The following is a 17,734-nucleotide window of genomic DNA, read 5'->3' on the forward strand; positions in this document are numbered from 1 at the left end:
TCTGAAATTAGATCCAAATAAGTCCCAAGTGTCATTGATAGTCAAATAAAAGAAAAAATCGACCCATAGTTAAGAGAAATTGAAGTGTTTGACGCCAAAAATCCTTGAAAGCTATTATAAAGTTATCACAAAATGTTCGAAAAATGCTAAATATAAAATTTTGAAAAATTTGAGTGGTTACATGCATCAATGATAAACATAGCCAAATTGATGACATGACCCATCATGGTAGCTAGCTGTTTGCATCTCAAAATTTAGAGAAAAATAAAAGTTTTATAGAAAGAAAGAGACTTGCCTCTCGGTGATGAGGATTGGTCATTCTCTGGGGTTAACAACGACGAAAAAAAATTCAAATTTTTAAATGTTTAAAAAATGCCGGTTGGGCTTGCGTCTCGTGCAAGAGGAAGAAAGAGGAGACACCATCACTCCAGCAGCTCCCTCTCGAGAGGGAGGAAGAAAGAAGGGGAAAGAGGAACGCCCTTCGCATTCCCCACGCGCTAAATAGCAAGGAGGGGATGGCTTCGTCTCTTCCGATTCCCCTCTGCGACTCCGATTCTTGTCCCTATGAAGTCCTCCTCCTCCTGAGAAGAATAAGGGTTCCTGTCACCCAAAATCACCTTCCGGCATCCGGAAGTCCAGCTCCAACCCGTCGGAATCGCTGGAGCAGTAGCCGCCTGGGCCTGGGGTTCGTTGACCGCCGCCGGATCCTTTTCCCGATAGGGTTTCACCCACCTAGTTCACCACGGGTTTTGATCTCGAGCCGGAGCAGGGTTCCCTACTGCTCCACCTGCTTCTCCGCCTCTCCCTTCTCCTTTTCACCCGGATGCACCTCCTCAACAGGGTCCCTACTGCCCGTGCGAAGCTACTGCAACTGCGCGGCCGCTTCCTAAGCTTTGCTTCTCATCTTTCAGGCCCTAATCTGTCTCTGTAACGTGGGCGCCCTCTTTTTCCTCCTTCTTTGATAATTTTCTGTTTCCTCTGTTTTTTCCTTGCGAGATTTTTTTTGAGAGTATCGTCTTGTTTTTTTTTCTGGTCGGGGTCATCTGTCCCTCTCCCTTTTTCACTGTCTGTGTGGGGTTTTCCTGGATCAATAGCCAGAGCAGGTCATTTCCTCCGCATAGAGAAAACTTGAGGCTACGAGATTGGAATCAAATTTCAATCCCTCATACTGCAATCAGCTCATTTCATCAATAGAGCCCTTTGTAGGATCAGAGCATGTCAAGACACACTTTGACAACGTCTTCTTCATTTGCATACAATAACTTGAATTATCAGATGCACCTTAAAGACTAGTAGGAGAACAATCTCGTAGGCCAAGTTGCGGACCTTTTGATCACAGTGAATGGTTCTCTGTATTTGCTGATCTATGTTCTGTATCATGTGCTTATAGTAAGTAGTTAGTAGGGTAGATTTCGGTAGAGTTTTACCAATACTTGATCCTCAATGTTGAACTTGGTGCTTGTCCACCCATTTCTTCATTATCTTAGTTGCCTTATTCAAAAACATTTGTGTCAGATTTATTTGTTTGAGTCAGTCTTGCACAAACTAATAGACCAAGGATGAACAATTTATGTTCAACAAGAGGATGCCATGATAAATGGTTGTTGTCATGTGGCTTGTTGAAAGGATTTATGACTTGAAGATTTACTCTTCTATAAATTGCAGCAGAATTGGTTTACATATAGGAGTTTCACCAAGTCAAATTAACATAATAAACTTCAAGAAAATGATCTAGTTTTTTAAAGAAAGCTGCATGTCAGGTGTCTGTTTTTTGTTTCTGATTTTGCATTTCAGTTCTTTTGTGATCACATATACGTTTTTTTCTCCATACTTTCTTCTTTGCAACAGGTCAAGAAGTGCGAGATGAATGGTTGGCGTTCCGTTTGTAATGAGTGATAATTTTTTGAAGAGGCTATTTAGTGCCTTCTACAATCAATTAGGTTAGGTCTTTCTACATGAACTGCACAAAGTTACTGCCTTAAATTGGATGGCAGCAGGAGGCCACAAAGTTCAATCTTTCTCTCTCTTGCAAAGGAGCTCGTGCGTTATTCAGTAATCATAATCAAGAACTCAGAAGTTTTGTATGCTACTGAGTTCGCAAAACCTTTCTTGGTGGCATTCTTCGTTTTCTGTGCTTGGTTTTTGAGTGAGTATATTAGTATTCGTGTTTTTTGGTTGGTTGTAGCTTCGTTTTATTTGTGTTGTTGGCAGGCAGGTATCAACTACTTAGTAAAAACATCTAATAAGAAAAGTATTTTTTGGAAATATGGAAATATGTTTCTTAAAAATCAAACACAGAAATATGTTTTTGGAAATATATTTCTCAGTTATCACATACTCATCAAAATGTGAATCAGAAATATTTTTCCCATTCCCTTTTTCCAGGAAATATATTTTCAAAAATATATTTTCAATTCCATAATTCCATGCCATTAAATGGCCCCTTAAATATCTTATTCATCTTAAATGCGGTGTGGTGCTTGGGAAAAACTTTTGAAGATTGATATCTCAAAGACTTTTGGACGAGAAAATTTTATAGTACTATTTGAGAAAATAAACCATTTCGATTTGAGAGATTTTGGAATCAAGAAACCTTTGCAAGCAGTACTTGAAAATCTTTGAAGCCAATGTTGATATTTTGAAGATTTCTTTTAAAATCCATTTAGTGTTCTCTTGAAATCTTAAGTTGGTTTGAGATATTAGGTTACTACTTAGGTAGAATTCTATCTCATCTTTCATAAGTTATTGTACATGTATGAGTGCATTGATTTTATATGCCTGAAAATAAATTGTTAAAATCCTACAATAACAATAATTTAAAAACCTTTAAACCATCACAAAAATTTAGACTTACTTATATATCTATTGTCATTTTATCAAAATACTATTGTAAAAGAAAAAGTTTTTAAAAGTGAAGTGAGATTATAGACCATCAAGCACAGCTTCAACATTAAATGCATTACTTGAATTTTGGTCCTACTGAAGTTGGTAAGTGAAAATCAACAAATTTTTAGGCCTTAGACAATAGGCATTTGAAAAAGTAAAAGAGAGAAGAAGAAAGAAGGCGAAGGATTGACTTTAGAGAAAATGATATATATATATATATGAAAGAAGATTTTAAATAGAGAGAGAGAGAGAGAACAAGATACATAACATATATATATATAATTTTAAATCAAAGAAAAAGAGAGAATTTTAAAAACAAAGATACACATATATATATATATGATCAAGAGATAACATTGAGTATTTTTTACCTCAATTTTTTTTATGTTGGTCAGAGAGAAACTTGAGTTCATGCAAGAGTTTATGCTAAATATCCATGGTCTCTACAAAGAGGGTGCTTGCTTTTGAAATTCTTTCAAAAACTAAATTCCAGATATATTTATATAAGCGTGTCAAAACAACAATGATTTTACTTGTTTTCATTTATTACAAAGGAAACTTATTTTTCTCACTGTTGAATATGAGAGAAAATAAAATATAGATGAGCTAGAAAGTTAATAACTTTAGAGTCTATAATTGGGTGATTAAAAAACATAATCACTAGAACAATCCGACCTCAGGCTCATGGTTCGACGGATCCCAACCCGCCCCCTTGTAGTTTTGGCCTTAACCTGAAAAAGGATAGAAACCAGGACAATCATCTCATTAATGACTTCCTTTTATAAGCTCTTGAAAATCCCTCACAATCTTTGATACAGGACTAAACTTTTGGGGTGTTACAATCCACCCTCCTTAAGGCACACGCGTCCGTGCATGTGGGACCTCAGGTCCGAGTGTTGAAACTGCTGTGATACCACTATAACAACCCGACCCACTCCCAGGCTCGGGCCCCTGGTTCGACGAATCTCAACCCGCCCCCTAGCAGTTTCGGTCCTAACCTGAAAAAGGTTAGGAACCATGACAATCATCTCATATGGTCTCCCTTTATAAGCCCTTGAAGATTCCTCACATTCTTCGATATGAGATTAAACTTTTGGGGTGTTACAATAGAATGTCATGAAGATGTATTTTAACATGTACATATTTGTAGGGATTTTTTGAGTTAGAGAAATCTTAACCTCAAAATTAATATGATAACAAGAAAATCCCATCACAATCACTTAGTTCTTACTTATCATTCACATATTAATTGAAATCAACCAAATATGCATGAATATCATCACAAGCATAGACTATGCATACATTCAATGAAAAAAGAAAGAAAAAAAATATATTTTGAGTTTAGAAGAAAAAATTAAATTTTATTTTACCTTACTCATGCTTTCAATGCACTCAAGAGTATGCCATGAGGAGATGACAAATGAGAAAGAAAAGAAATGTATGAGAATATAAAAAAATGCCTCTAAATAGAACGATTGAAAAAACTAATCTTCTTCCCTAGATGATCCTCAAGCCTTTCAAGTGAGACTTCAGGGCATTGGCATTGATTGGCATTGATGATGTTCACCAAGAATCCTTCTCGTCCTCCTTGGAGAGTGAAAGTTGAGAAAGAGGCTGTCTCTCAAACTTGGAGAATGAGAAGACAAGAAGATAAAGAGAAGAGGAGAAAGTGAAAGAAAGCTAAAAAAAAACTATAAAATTTCAAGAAAGCTTTAGAGGTTTCTCAAGGGTTAGCTCATACCCAAGAATGAAGATTTGGTTGGTTATTTATAGAGTTTTGGAGCTAAAACTCATAATTTGAATTTGACAATGTTTCTTGCTTCAAATTTTTTGAATTATTTTCATTTTTCTTAAATAGGTATTAACGAAAGAGAATTGACCCTTAGCTATGTAAACACTCTTTGGAGGGTGTTGGGGTGGCCCAAGCCAGAATTGCTCATTTTTAACCCCCAAAGAGGCCTACACACAGGGCACATGCCCTGGATCGGCAAGTGTGGTCGTGATTGGCAGCATGCACTCTGCTGCAGGCACACGCTTGCCTTGGCGCGCCACGGTGCTGCTGTGCTGGCCACAGCCATGCGCTGCTCGGCTAGGGTGCCTGGCAGCACCTTCATTGGCCCAGCTTGGGCCAATAAGGGTGGCTTTCGCCTCCCTAGCCTTCAGGGGAGGTTCCACATAAAAAATAAATTGTAAAAAATATATTTTAAGATGCATATTTTTGAAAGGCAAAATGGCTTTCTTGTAAAAATGAGTCCGCCTTTTTTTTTGGGTGGTTTCAAGCTTGTTTTAGATCCGGATTGTGTTCACTCGGTCACGTTAGCATTCCAATTGATTCCCACGGCTCAGATCAAGAGTTACACAAGTGTTTTAAGCTTAAAACATATTTTAAAATTTTCGGTTCCATGTTGAGACCAAAAACAAAAGAGGAGTGTGCACACGCACATGTGGTGCTAAATAGTGTTGGAAATTGCTATTTTGGTTTTGACTTTGGATTTTGAGTTGAAATTCTTGTTGTGGATTCAAGCTTTGGTTTTGAATCTAATTTGGACTCGACAGCAGCTTTATGGATCAATTTTCCTAATTTGGACTTGATTTGGCTTCTTGAGTTCAATTACGGACTTTGGCTTTGTATTTCAGATCAGGGTATGAATTTTGAATCTCGAACTCGGATCTAAATCTGATCTAAGGTTGGATTTTGGATACATACATTGCATTTGGATTTGGATATGCATCTAAAGTTTCATTTTGGATCTAGGGTGGGAATTTGACTTTCGATATGGATCTAAAGGTCTGTTTTGAATCTATGGTCGAAATTTAGATTTTCGATATGGGTTTAGAGGTTAGTTTTCGATCTAGGGTCGAGATTTGGATTTGGATATGGATCTAGAAGTTAGTTTTTAATTTGGATGTAGGGTTAAGATTTGGATTTGGATGTGGATCTAAAAGTCAGTTTTGGATTTGGAAGTAGATCTAGAAGTCTGTTTTGGGGTGAGCATGGGCCCAAGGTCTGAAATTAGATCCAAATCAACAAACAAACTGAAAAATGATTGAAATTATTGAAATCTGTTCTAATAAATTGAGTACAGTTTCTTAAAAAAATTTGGGGTAATAAAAACTGCATTCATGGTTCAAATGAGTCCCACCCTCGTAGGAACGGGTGCGATAGTATGTCCTATGTTCGTTGGATATAGAGTACATCATCCATCCTTCGCTCACTCTTCTTGTTTAGCATAGAAAATCGTCCAAGGTATAGACGAACAAACAGATTTCTACTCAAGTTTTGAGGATCCTATCACCAGGATTTCACACGGATTAATCTAATTTTAACTCAGATCTTTAATCCATAGAATAGGCTATGTCACCTGAGTGCGGGTGCCGGAGAGGCTCAAAAAATTTAGGTGCGGCGGTGCGGCGAGGGTATTTTATTATTATTATTATTAATTTATTATATATATAATAAAATAAACATGTATATATTATTATTACAATTTAGTTATTAATGTAAACAACATGTATTATATAAGTAATTTAGTAATGTGTGAGTTGGAGCTGCACCCATGTCCAGTACGCACCCGACTCGATGCAACTCCTGGTGCGGCAGTAAAATAAAAGAGTCTAGGTGACTTAGAGAGAGAATAAGCAGGTTTTGAAGCCTGTTTTCTGATGTCTAAAACAAAGGTTTTGGCTTTGGAGACTTGTAAGTATAGCGGGGATGCATGTGCATTTTAACATGTACAACTTTGCATCGTATCCCAACTGGACATCATTTCTAAGTTTTAAAATCCCACCCCACGCGTTGGATGGCTCCCCTTTATTTCGTGCAGGAAATCGCAAGAGACTCAACGGAACTGCTTGCCTTTGACGAATGAAGTAAATAGAGCATTTCTTGAGATGAACGTGGTTAGATTAGGAAGCCATGAGGTTACGGGTTCAAGATAGCAACATTTTCTGCTGTCCAATTCAAGTGAGGCAGCTTGAAATCATGATAACGCGTGTCAATGCCGCTCATTTTGAGAAGCAGTAAACTACTGCCAATAAGAAGCAGTAAAGAATCCTCCTTGTGAGGATGTCATGTGGCTAAGAAGCGATCATAGATACCTGCGGCTTGAGGGGCAGCAATAAGGGGATCGCAAGATCAAACACAGCAAGAGATCCGGCTCAGATGCAGCGATAGCCGATAAGTCACCAATTTGCGGGCTGTGATGGCTAGGCTGCTAGTAGAGGGACAGTTGAACACAGCTTATTAGGAAAAACAGTAAATGGCCACAGCATCAGGACTACTAGTCCTGAGCAGCTAGACGTGGCTAAAGAACGATACGCGACTTAAAGGAAAAGCTTGGTTGCCAAGAAATGGCTGACCTGAATAATGGGACTGTTGAACGCAGACTGATGTTTGATCTGGTAATAACTAGTGACTATAATCAACGTCTACGAGAAATAAGTTTGAAAAAACAATGGGTACTTATAGAGCAGTTCAATGAGTTATGAATGTAGATATGTTCGATGACACAAAGAAAAAAAGTCATCCTTTTAGATGACTATAAGCTTGAAGGAGCAATGATCAGTTGATGAGTAGTTCAATGGGTTGTCAAATAAACCTTGCCTCATTCATTCATATGTGCTAACCTTGAGTACACAGGACTTCGAACACATAGTGATATGCCCCAACCTATTCACATCTCACTCCAACCGGAATTCCATTCGACTTGCATATATATAAAATGTGTTATTTATGACTAACTTCTTACCAGAAATTACATCATTGTTTACTCATAAAATTCTATTGTTTTATTGTATGTATCTACAAGTTAAGTCCTCTTATACGAGCTCTTTGCTGTGTAAATTAGTATGGCCATTCAGTATTCACTCGTTCAGTTCACATGAATTTCCCTTTGTCCATTTCATGCACCAGCTGTACACTTATCAATCAACATTAACCGTTCGTTCTTTCATGCATTGCTAGGTCGTTCACCTTCATCGTCGAGTGAACAGTTCCATCATTCGTTGCTCATGACAAACTAGTAATCGTGCTTCTATCCATGCATTACTTTGTGATGATCGTGATGAGTAATCATTCATGTTCCTTAAAAGTTTGTTTTGTCATGCACCCAATCATTCTCATGCATTATCGAGTGTTCCATTGATTATTGCTCATACTATTGCCAAAAGGCTTTCAACATTTATTGACTCATATATTGTTGGGTAGTTCGCATTCATCTCTAAGTGAATAGATCAGTCAATTGTTGGTCACATCAAACTAGTATTGCGTGTTTCTATCCATGGATTAACTCTTGGTGATCGATCATGTTCAACATGCATGTTTGGTAAAATAAAAAGATTCGGTTTCTCATGCGTCTCTTGATTGTTCTCATGCATCATCAAGTGCACAATTCCATCTAGCATCACCCATACACTTGTCATTAGATATTAACAATTTGCTTTTTCATGCATTGCTAGATTGAGTGAACAATCCCATTGATGATTGCTGATAGCAGACGAGTATCTATCTATGCATCACTTTCTGTTGATCATGGTGAGTAATCTTGCAGGTTTTGCTCATTAGAATTTTGTTTTCTCATTCTAATTTTCGCTATTCTCATGCATCATCGAGAATATATCGCCGTTGACCATGATTCATACCCTTGCCAATAGACATTAAGAGTTTTCAAGAAATTATCTCACTTGGTTTAAGTCACGCATCTTCTTGCACCATTTACAAAACAACACGATTTACATACAATAAGTGGTTGACTAGTACATGTCAAAAATGAAAATTTTCATCAAGTTTGGGACTTGTAACAAATGAAATGTTTTACCTTAATTTGATGATTATTTACTCTCAACATATGCACCATAATCAATAATGTTTGTGGTTATATTGCAGACAATTTCCAACTTCCACGAAAACTTTGTTCGTAAAGTCCCCTCATTTTCACTCATTCTACAGTTCATCATAAATCCCCTCAAACTCTGGCAGTACATCGATTCATAACTCTCATTTTCACACCATTATGTTTCACGACAAATCCCTGCTTTGATCCTTCACCAAATCCTTGTTCATAAATTCCTGGTAGGAGAGAACCTTGCATCCATTGCAGGTTTAGACACTTGTTTGGTCAACTTTTTTCTCTCTAGCTTTTCCTTCATTTTGGAAGATTATGAGAGATAACAAAAAACATTTAAGATCTCAGGCTATCAGAACCCAAGAGGAAGGATTGTTTATGAAGCAATTCAATGAGTCACCAAATGGAGATGTGATGAGCCATGCATAATTGCTCCAATTATTTGTGTTGTCCTTGGATTAAAGAGATTGCAATGCATTACAATACATGTGGTTTTAACTTCTCACTCCAACCAAACAACTCAATTTTTCATGCATAGCCCAAGTCCTTTGCATCTTCGAGTGTACAATATATTAGTTAAAAATGTTATTGAATTAGCAGTTTTGAGATGGAACAACCACTAAGAAGCAGGTTAAAGAGTGGCCAAATGCCCATGCCTTTAATTAAAATTCCATCTAGGTATTTATATTGACTTATCATATAAAGTGTGCCACATGTAATCATGTTTCATGAATGAAATCACACTCGTGTTTACTTTTACCAATTTTACTATATCATCTTTGGTACCTACAAGTTAGGTCCTATTCTAATGTAATCTTCTGTCCATGCATTGCCTAGATGTTTGAAAAATTACACAAATAATCCACTTTCATAAAAGAATTTGCCAACAGACATCCGATTATTAGCCTACGGAGAACATGAAGGTGAAGTTAAGAAGAGTTTTTCACCTCTAGAAGAAAAAGTCACATCTCAGAGAGAGAGAGAGAGAGAGCATTAAGGTTTTTTCTTCTTCAAAGGACCTCTTGGTTATTCCTTTTGAAGGCTTGGGAAAACCTCCAAACAACACTTTTTCCCAGTCAACATGGACGGGCACTTCTTTGTAAGTTAGTATATCAACTCAAGTGGTAACTAGTAATCGTTCAAGTGTCAGGCAGCTTCTTGCAAATGCATTAAACGTCACAGAAGATTTTGTTAAGTTCATCATGCCATTGGATCGGTATAGATGTCAAGATATCAGATACGCATTGAACATGGACATCACCGTGTTTACCACGAAAACAGATTCAGAATCAAATGTTAAAAACACAAGACCATACCTAACCTTCTACATACAATTGGAATCAAATGTCTATGAGAAGCAGATCCTTATTGGATTTAATAAGAAAGATCCTAAAGTATACCAACATCCTATCACTAATCGAAAGCAGATACAGGTTGAGCACGGGCATCACCATATTTGGCTCGAAAAATCAGATTCAGATTCAAATGTAATTATGTAAAAAATATAAAACCAAATCGAACTTCCTACATGCAATTGGAATCAGATGTCTATGAGAAGCAGATCGTTACTGAATTTGATGAGAAAGATCCTAGACTATATCTGCAACCTATTACTAAGTGGATCTGAAATTACTTGGGGTAACACTCATATTTCTACACCGCAGTTAAAAGTTCTTACATTTCTCTGCTTTAGTGGACAAATTCACTGCAATGTATTAACAAATTTCTATTAAGTTGTGTCCTCTCGTGTGGGCAATTTCAAGAGAAGGCAATGTCCATGCTACAAATGTTGTTAATGCCAAATAAGAACGAATGTTGATCATACACAATCGAGAGAGAGAGTACAATTTTCTGACTGACTAAACTACAATCAAGACAAAGTTACAACTATAACCTCACAAGGCCAATACCTCCTCTGACAGAGCCATATAGAGCTTGCGACTTTCTGAAGGAGAATATATCATCAATGCAATAGACAGATGAATCATGCTCATTGCAGACTGCACCATTATATTCAGATGAATGTCGACCCCCAAAAACCTGCACACTGAGCTTTTTTCTTTGAGGAGATCCAACTTTAATGTAGGTATCAAAGAATTCAATCAAGTCTTCCCGCGTGAGTTTCCTTAAAGCAGCAACCTGCAAACAGAATTTATTTTTTTCATTACTCCCAAAATGTCCGGACATTCTGTTCCATCTCCTAGTGTTATTGATACATCAGAAACATTTTTCAGTAGCAAATTTTCAATAATATGCTTGTCTCTTCACCCAGAAGCGATTTTCTTACTAGATAATCTATATGTTTATTACTTGTTCACATGGCAGGAGAGCTCTCACTTAGACAATAGAAAAATGCAATGCCCTTGGTCACAACAATACTACAACACAACATGTTAAAGAGTGACAAACTATAAGAAATCTCAGGGAACTATTTATCAAACTTCAAGCCTAATAAGAAATTGAAATATCATAGCAGTACTTAAATTAGTTTTAGTTGCACAAGAATGCAATGTAACATTATACAAAATTACACCTCAATGGTGTATAATTGTTGCAATTTTGGAAGTAAAAATGCTAACAGGAAAATCTATGTCAAGTCACTAAAGTTCTTCAGGACAAGGGTGCACACAAGATACACATCTGCAAGTTTCAAGATCAAACCTCAGCTTCCTTCCTGTCAAATATGAATGTGCCATCTACAATCTCTTGCCAATAAAATAGAGATTCCTCTCTCAGGTTCTTGTGTTTCTCCAGTTTCATCTCAATCAATGCATTTACATTGTTCTGCAAACAAAATAATGAGACAAAAGAAAACAACAGAGGAAAAATTCAGGCAAGATTTAGTACAAAATCATTGGAAAAGCTAATCCAGTTGAATTTGTCTTTCCCCCTTCTTCAGTTCACCAATAATATATCATATGCACAAACACATGGAGTACACACATACATCATAAAACCAGCACTCTTAATGGAGACTTATATAATGACCCCAAACTATACCTAGCACAATAGGTATGCTTCAACATCTACTTCACCAAGGCAAAGATTATTCCATAAATAAAGCATGCCAGTTCATAAATGAAGCAGAATTTGGTCATATGGATGCCGTGAAGACAATCCTAAGATATTTGAAAGAGACAGTTGGAGTTGGACTACTTCAACAGGAAACTCAATATGGTAAAAGCACATGAAGTGGTAATTTATATAAATGTAGATTGGGCAGGTGATACTAATGAATGAAGTTTAGTTTCAGGTAATTATATATTCTTCACGGAAAATTAAGCATCACAGTGCAGTACAAAGCAAAGAGCTCTTGCCAAGATGAATACTGAAGCTGAATATAGGTGTATGGCTGCAGCAGTAGTGGAGTTAACATTGGATCAGATGCTGACTGATAGAGCTGGGAGAGCATATCTTGAGATAAAATAAAAGTGTCCCTAATATATCTTATCATTTTCATTTCCTCCATGATCTGACCATCCCTTTCTTGGAGATTCCATTGATGATGCTTGCTGCTGATCTCCTCTGGTGTGACAAAGTGTGATGATCATCTCTTCAGGTATAGATGCCTCCTCTAAGTGGTGCAGCCCTTGAAATAAATCAGAACAGTTTGTGGCTTTTCCTCTCAACCAAGTCTGAATTGGGCGAAGGGCAAAGCTCTTCACCTTTTTTATCTCATCTACAACAATCCAGCAAGTAGGTGATTTTCTTGTTTCATTTTCATGTTTTAGACAGGTACTTGGTCCTCAATCATTTTTATTGCTGCACTAGGTTAGATCTGATCTATCTCTTCCATATTGTTAGATTTGCTTCCCAGATCTGCTTTTCTCTGCATAGGAGAACACTGGATGTGGGTTTCTTTTCTTCTTCATATGGAACTCTTCCTGCCATATTTCTAATGTTATGGCATTGCTGAAACATGGTGAAATGTGTAGCTTTTCTTCTGGATCTTCTTCTTCAGTTACTCCTATTATTGTTGTTGTGGTACTATTAACTATGTTCACCTTGTATTGTTTTCCTGTCTTAAAGTAAGATACGAGTTGTTGAGGAAACAGGGAATTCTAATTCATGAATAATGAGGGTTAAGTTGTTTGTCAAAATATGATTGCTCACACATAAAATGCATGTTAAAATGTGGCGTGAAAAAATGTACATATGTGAAAAATGTATGCTAAAATCCGATGACAGATAAGATACATCAAAAGTCAAGATGTTAGTACATAGTAGATCATCTTCTCTGCTTTTTTTTTGTTCTTCATTTTTTTATTATCTTTTGTTTGTTCTAAGGTCTTATGAATTTTGGCAGTTTAGTTTTTCCTGTTTTTAATCACTCTCCTTGACTTTTAATTTTTTAGCAAAACCACATCTTTTAAGTGACACGGGTGTCACAACTGTGGTGGTGCACCCGCACCCACACCCGCAACGGTGCAGATGTTGGTGCGGCCCGACACGACATCAAATGAGTTTTGGCCATTCTGAAAAATGTTTTGGCCAAGTTTTCATTGATATATCGATTCAAGGTAATCTTGAATAAAAATATAGACAAATAAAATTACTTATATAACAAATCACACACACACACACACACACACACACACACACATCTCTCTCTCTCTCTCTCTATATATATATATATATATATATATATATATTTCATCATGTCCTCACGTATCTGATAACCTAAATACCCCTTACACAATTATCAAAGTAATAGAAAATTGGTAAGAAATTGATGTTGAGCTTAAACTGCTACAAAAGCAATTTTATTAATTGTTCAAATGCCTTATATTATGCTTTAAAAAATAGTAAATAGATGAAGTGTACCTCTCTATTAGTTAGTACTCTCTTATTTTATTTTTTTCGTAAACTATATATGCATTCGTGATTTCTCACATTTTCAAAGCAATTTATCAAAATGTTGATGGGAAAAATGTAATTTATTCAACAGTACATTTCTAAAACAAAGGTGATAAGCAATTAATGATAGGGTGTTAGAAAATTTAGTCCTATATCTAAAGGAAGGGTGGAGGTGGTGGGACACGAAAGGAGAAGGCTGGTTTGTAAAACCACACTTACATGGACTGGGTTTTATTCGTGATCAGGAAGGCCAATGTCCTATGCCAAAATCAGCGGTTCAGTTTGAAGCAGCTAACTTAAGTCCAATTCAAGCGATTCAACCTAAAATTTGTTGATTTTAAGCAATTTCAAATCAGCCCCTCCTTCGAATTGAAAAGGTCGACATCAGCTGTTTCTGACTGACTCAGTGTCATTTCAACAATACTGTTTACATCTTCCAAACCCAACTTTAGGTGTTTGCTTAAGTCGACATAAGGCTTTTCTCAATTGAATCATATTTCCTTTTGAAATATCCAAATAGGGTGAACAATCATCACTCAACAGGTTATTTTTCACATTCATTTGATAACTATTTCACTTTTTTCAGACAATAGCTATAAAGGTTTCAATTGTAGTCCACCAATGATCTAGCTACATAGAAGCAATAATTTACTCATAGGCGATTCTATATTATTGAGGATAATGTTTCTCCAATTATCTAGCTTTCTGTATGCATAAGTACCCATTACTCTTGATTTTCACCTGAAACTGATTTTTTTACCCCACGGCAGAATCTTGTATTTTAGAATTACTGTCTCTTCTAGTTCAAGTTTCATGGTTTCATCACAGTCATGGTGCCCTAGGGAGCTTTATTATAACTAGATGGTTCATATCAAGAGTTTAAAGTAAGCAAAAAACTCTATGTCTAAGGGGAAAAAAGAGTCATAAGAAATCTATTCAGAATTCTTGCTACTATTTTCTATCTACACAAGATTGGATTGCTAACCTTTAAACTGTGAAGATTAATGCCAATGTTAGTCGTGAATTTCTAGAAGTTGCTTCCTATTAGTGTAAAACCCTTGATATTCTTTCTAATCAATGAAGATTGGATAGTCGATGCTGAACCTCAGAAGGATGATTCCTAAGGTAATCTTGAATTTCCAGACGTTGCTATTCATCCTAGTGTATACAATAGCTTTTCACCACTACTTGTTTCCAAGTTTCTTTATTGACCATATAACAGTTGCCATTATCCATATCAATGTAAGGAACATTACCATAGCTATAAAATAAATTGATCAGGAAGGAATAGTCAACATCTTTATTTTTTGTATACACCAAAGTCACTATCATTTTCCATAAACCTACTTGAAATAAATAGTTTGTCACTAACATCATAATGTCTGTATGCTTTTGGGTCTTCGACTATCCAATATATGCACAAGGGATAGAGATAATCCTAATCGTGGTGCTTGGACCTAACCTATGGCTAGTTTAACTCTGATCAATGTCCAAAGTTAACCAAAAAAAGGAAACAGAAAAATAAAAACAGCACAAGCAGAAAAAAAAGAAGAAATATATGTGAAGTAAACCTATGTCCACAATATATCTTCCTACTATGTTATACCCCATGGATCAAATACTACATGTGCTGACTTGGGAGTAGGCCGCCCTATAACTAGGTTACATACTTGGCCTAGTGGAACTTTTCTATGATACAGCATCCTAGACCAGCACTCAGATGACAACGTTTGAAGTAGTTTGAAGTCGACCTCCGCCTAACCACAGGAGATGTCACAAGCCTTAGTGGGTTTGATGCGCAAAGGGGAAGCAGGTATAAGGTACTTAAAATTCCAAGGATACTTTACATATACCACGGTCTCAAGTGACAAAACAGTGCAACAAGCAACACAGAGATCAGGATTCAAAGTTAGGAATGGGGTCCAACTCACTCCCAGGCAGCTTCCTTGACGAGCAGCAGGGTATCTGTTTCCCAAAATTTGAAGGCCCTAAAAGGCTACCAAAAGGTTACCTACCAACTGCCGTTACCACTGGTGACCAATCATCCAGTACCTGAAAGGCTAAATCCATTCACTGGTGACCCAACTATTCAGCAACAGCCTTCATTAATCTCACCACCAATCAATTTGGTCATAGGCCATGTCAAGTTTCAGAGAGCATCCAAAAGAAAAAGAATGATGACTGATCTCAGAGTGGCTTTCCAAATGGCGAGGAACTGATATTGATAATGCTACCTGGGAAGATGCTGCTGATGTAGAGCCCAGGTTTCTTTCTTCACCTTGAGGACAAGGTGCCTCTGAACGAGAGGGAGATTGTTAAAGAAGTCAAGGGTTATTAGCATTAAGTGGTATTATGAAATGACTCAATTTCCTTTATTTCTTTCCAATTAGCAGCTTGGAGAAACTGGGGTATCTGTGTTGAAGTAATAAAGAGGACCCATGGATGTATATAACATTTCTTTTGTATGGATTGGGGAATACGTATAGAGACAGAAACATGATACCAACTATGAACCTTTCATCTTATGGAATCCAATCTATATTTTAAGAATATCATAGAATATAATTCCTACGTTCTTGGACAAGTAAAATCTGCCAATATAGTTCAGATTTGTGAAAAGTTTGCCAGAAATGAAAATCAAAATTACAAGAAGTTGGAGCGCTGTTTGCTTTCTCAAAAGTCAGTACAGGATCAGCCAGTCATCTACATGACACAGACTAGTCAACTTACATGTTACAAAATTTTCTCTAGATTTACAGAAAATAAATAATAAATAATATAATTTACGATACATAAGCTTAAAAAGGAACATATCTACAAAATTAGCTGCACATATATTAAATTTTAAGCATATTATGCAGTAATTAGCTATATATGTTCGCATTTACATTAGTCATTAACTTCTGATTATCATCCTATAACCTCAAAAATAATGGTTAATGCAACTATCCAGGATGATTATAGAATTTAGTTGAACTGACTTGAGTTGGCCAAGTTTGACCCCAACTCATCACCTTAAATTTTTACTCGTTTAGGGGCAAAACCAAGCAAGCCAAGAAAAAGTCACAAATTACTTGCCAAGTCATTCAGTTCATAAACAGGCAATTTGCATCGTAACATTTCACCTCAAATTCCTCAATAGACAGTGCACAAAGTTTGTCTTCAAACATCTTCAAAAATGCCTCCACCCTCTCATCAAGCTGTCCAGGGTCCTATAGGAAAAACAATGGCATCATGGGGACGCAACTTACAATTGATCTCCACAAACTATATGATCGTATTCTACCTTCACAGTGGACTGAACAATAAACTGCAATCCACGAATTCCAGAGTCGTTTCTGCATAAAACAGGTCAGGTATATGATACAAGGAAATCATAAGGGGTGGATTAAAGTTGTAGCAAACCTCTGCATCAGTATCGCAATGTAACCAAGCTGCTCAACTGTACGGAGCTGATGGAATGCTGGCTGCTTTGCAACAAGAACAAAGAGCTGAAGCTTTATATTTAGTACCAAATCATCCAGATCAACCTACATTTACAAGCTATAGTAGTTATACCATCAGAACAAAAGAAAATAGTAAAAAGAAGTGGGGTGCTTTATAAACCTTGGAAGTTCAAACAATATTGACATAAGCACAAACAAAAAGATGTTCAAGAAAGGAAATCAACCATGATTAATAAAAGACAAATAAAGAAGAGAACCTATAAGGAAATGTTGACAGGTGCAATGCATCTGAAAAATGAAAACAAACCTTAATATTTCATTACAATAGTTGCCTTAGCCATGATAACTTTTCCATATAGAAGAACAGACGTGTAAACATGTCTTCAATATTCGTAAGAATAAAATCCAAAAATGATTTGATAAACCCACAACCATCTCACAAATAATCACAAATAAAATGTAAACATAAGGGCACAACTTCCAAAGCCGCATTCTCATATTTTGTTCAATAGTTTTTTCTTTAGAATCTATAAATTTTGAATCACGAATGTGTTATTTTGTTTGATTATTTATTTTATATGTATGTATATATATATATATATATATATATATATATATAAAGCCGTACTCCCACACCCCAAGTTTTTTTAAAATAGTCTGAACCTGTACCCGTACCTATGTGACATAGGCTGAAAGTCTCAT

At 36.4% G+C, this 17,734-nt stretch overlaps 1 protein-coding gene and 1 long non-coding RNA gene across 3 annotated transcripts in view; one reads left to right on the forward strand and one right to left on the reverse strand.

Moving 5' to 3' along the window:
- Nucleotides 1–390: 390 nt before the first annotated feature.
- On the forward strand, nt 391–2,172 carry LOC116256327 (uncharacterized). The gene is made up of 2 exons (XR_004173091.2): nt 391–932; nt 1,849–2,172. It is a non-coding gene; the product is annotated as an uncharacterized LOC116256327 (long non-coding RNA).
- An 8,245-nt stretch (nt 2,173–10,417) lies between these two features.
- Nucleotides 10,418–17,734, reverse strand: part of LOC116256933 (insulin-degrading enzyme-like 1, peroxisomal) — a 78,258-nt gene continuing 70,941 nt past the window's right edge. For both annotated transcript variants that reach the window (XM_031633512.2, XM_031633513.2), the window contains exons 22-26: nt 16,992–17,116; nt 16,873–16,924; nt 16,712–16,798; nt 11,391–11,513; nt 10,418–10,868 (exon numbers count right to left, since the gene is read on the reverse strand). In XM_031633512.2, the coding sequence (XP_031489372.1) occupies nt 10,617–10,868; nt 11,391–11,513; nt 16,712–16,798; nt 16,873–16,924; nt 16,992–17,116 (639 nt within the window). In that variant the 3' untranslated portion in view covers nt 10,418–10,616. The remainder of the gene's footprint in view (nt 10,869–11,390; nt 11,514–16,711; nt 16,799–16,872; nt 16,925–16,991; nt 17,117–17,734) is intronic.

The sequence above is a fragment of the Nymphaea colorata genome, chromosome 6 (assembly GCF_008831285.2).
Source record: "Nymphaea colorata isolate Beijing-Zhang1983 chromosome 6, ASM883128v2, whole genome shotgun sequence".
Lineage (NCBI taxonomy): Eukaryota > Viridiplantae > Streptophyta > Magnoliopsida > Nymphaeales > Nymphaeaceae > Nymphaea > Nymphaea colorata.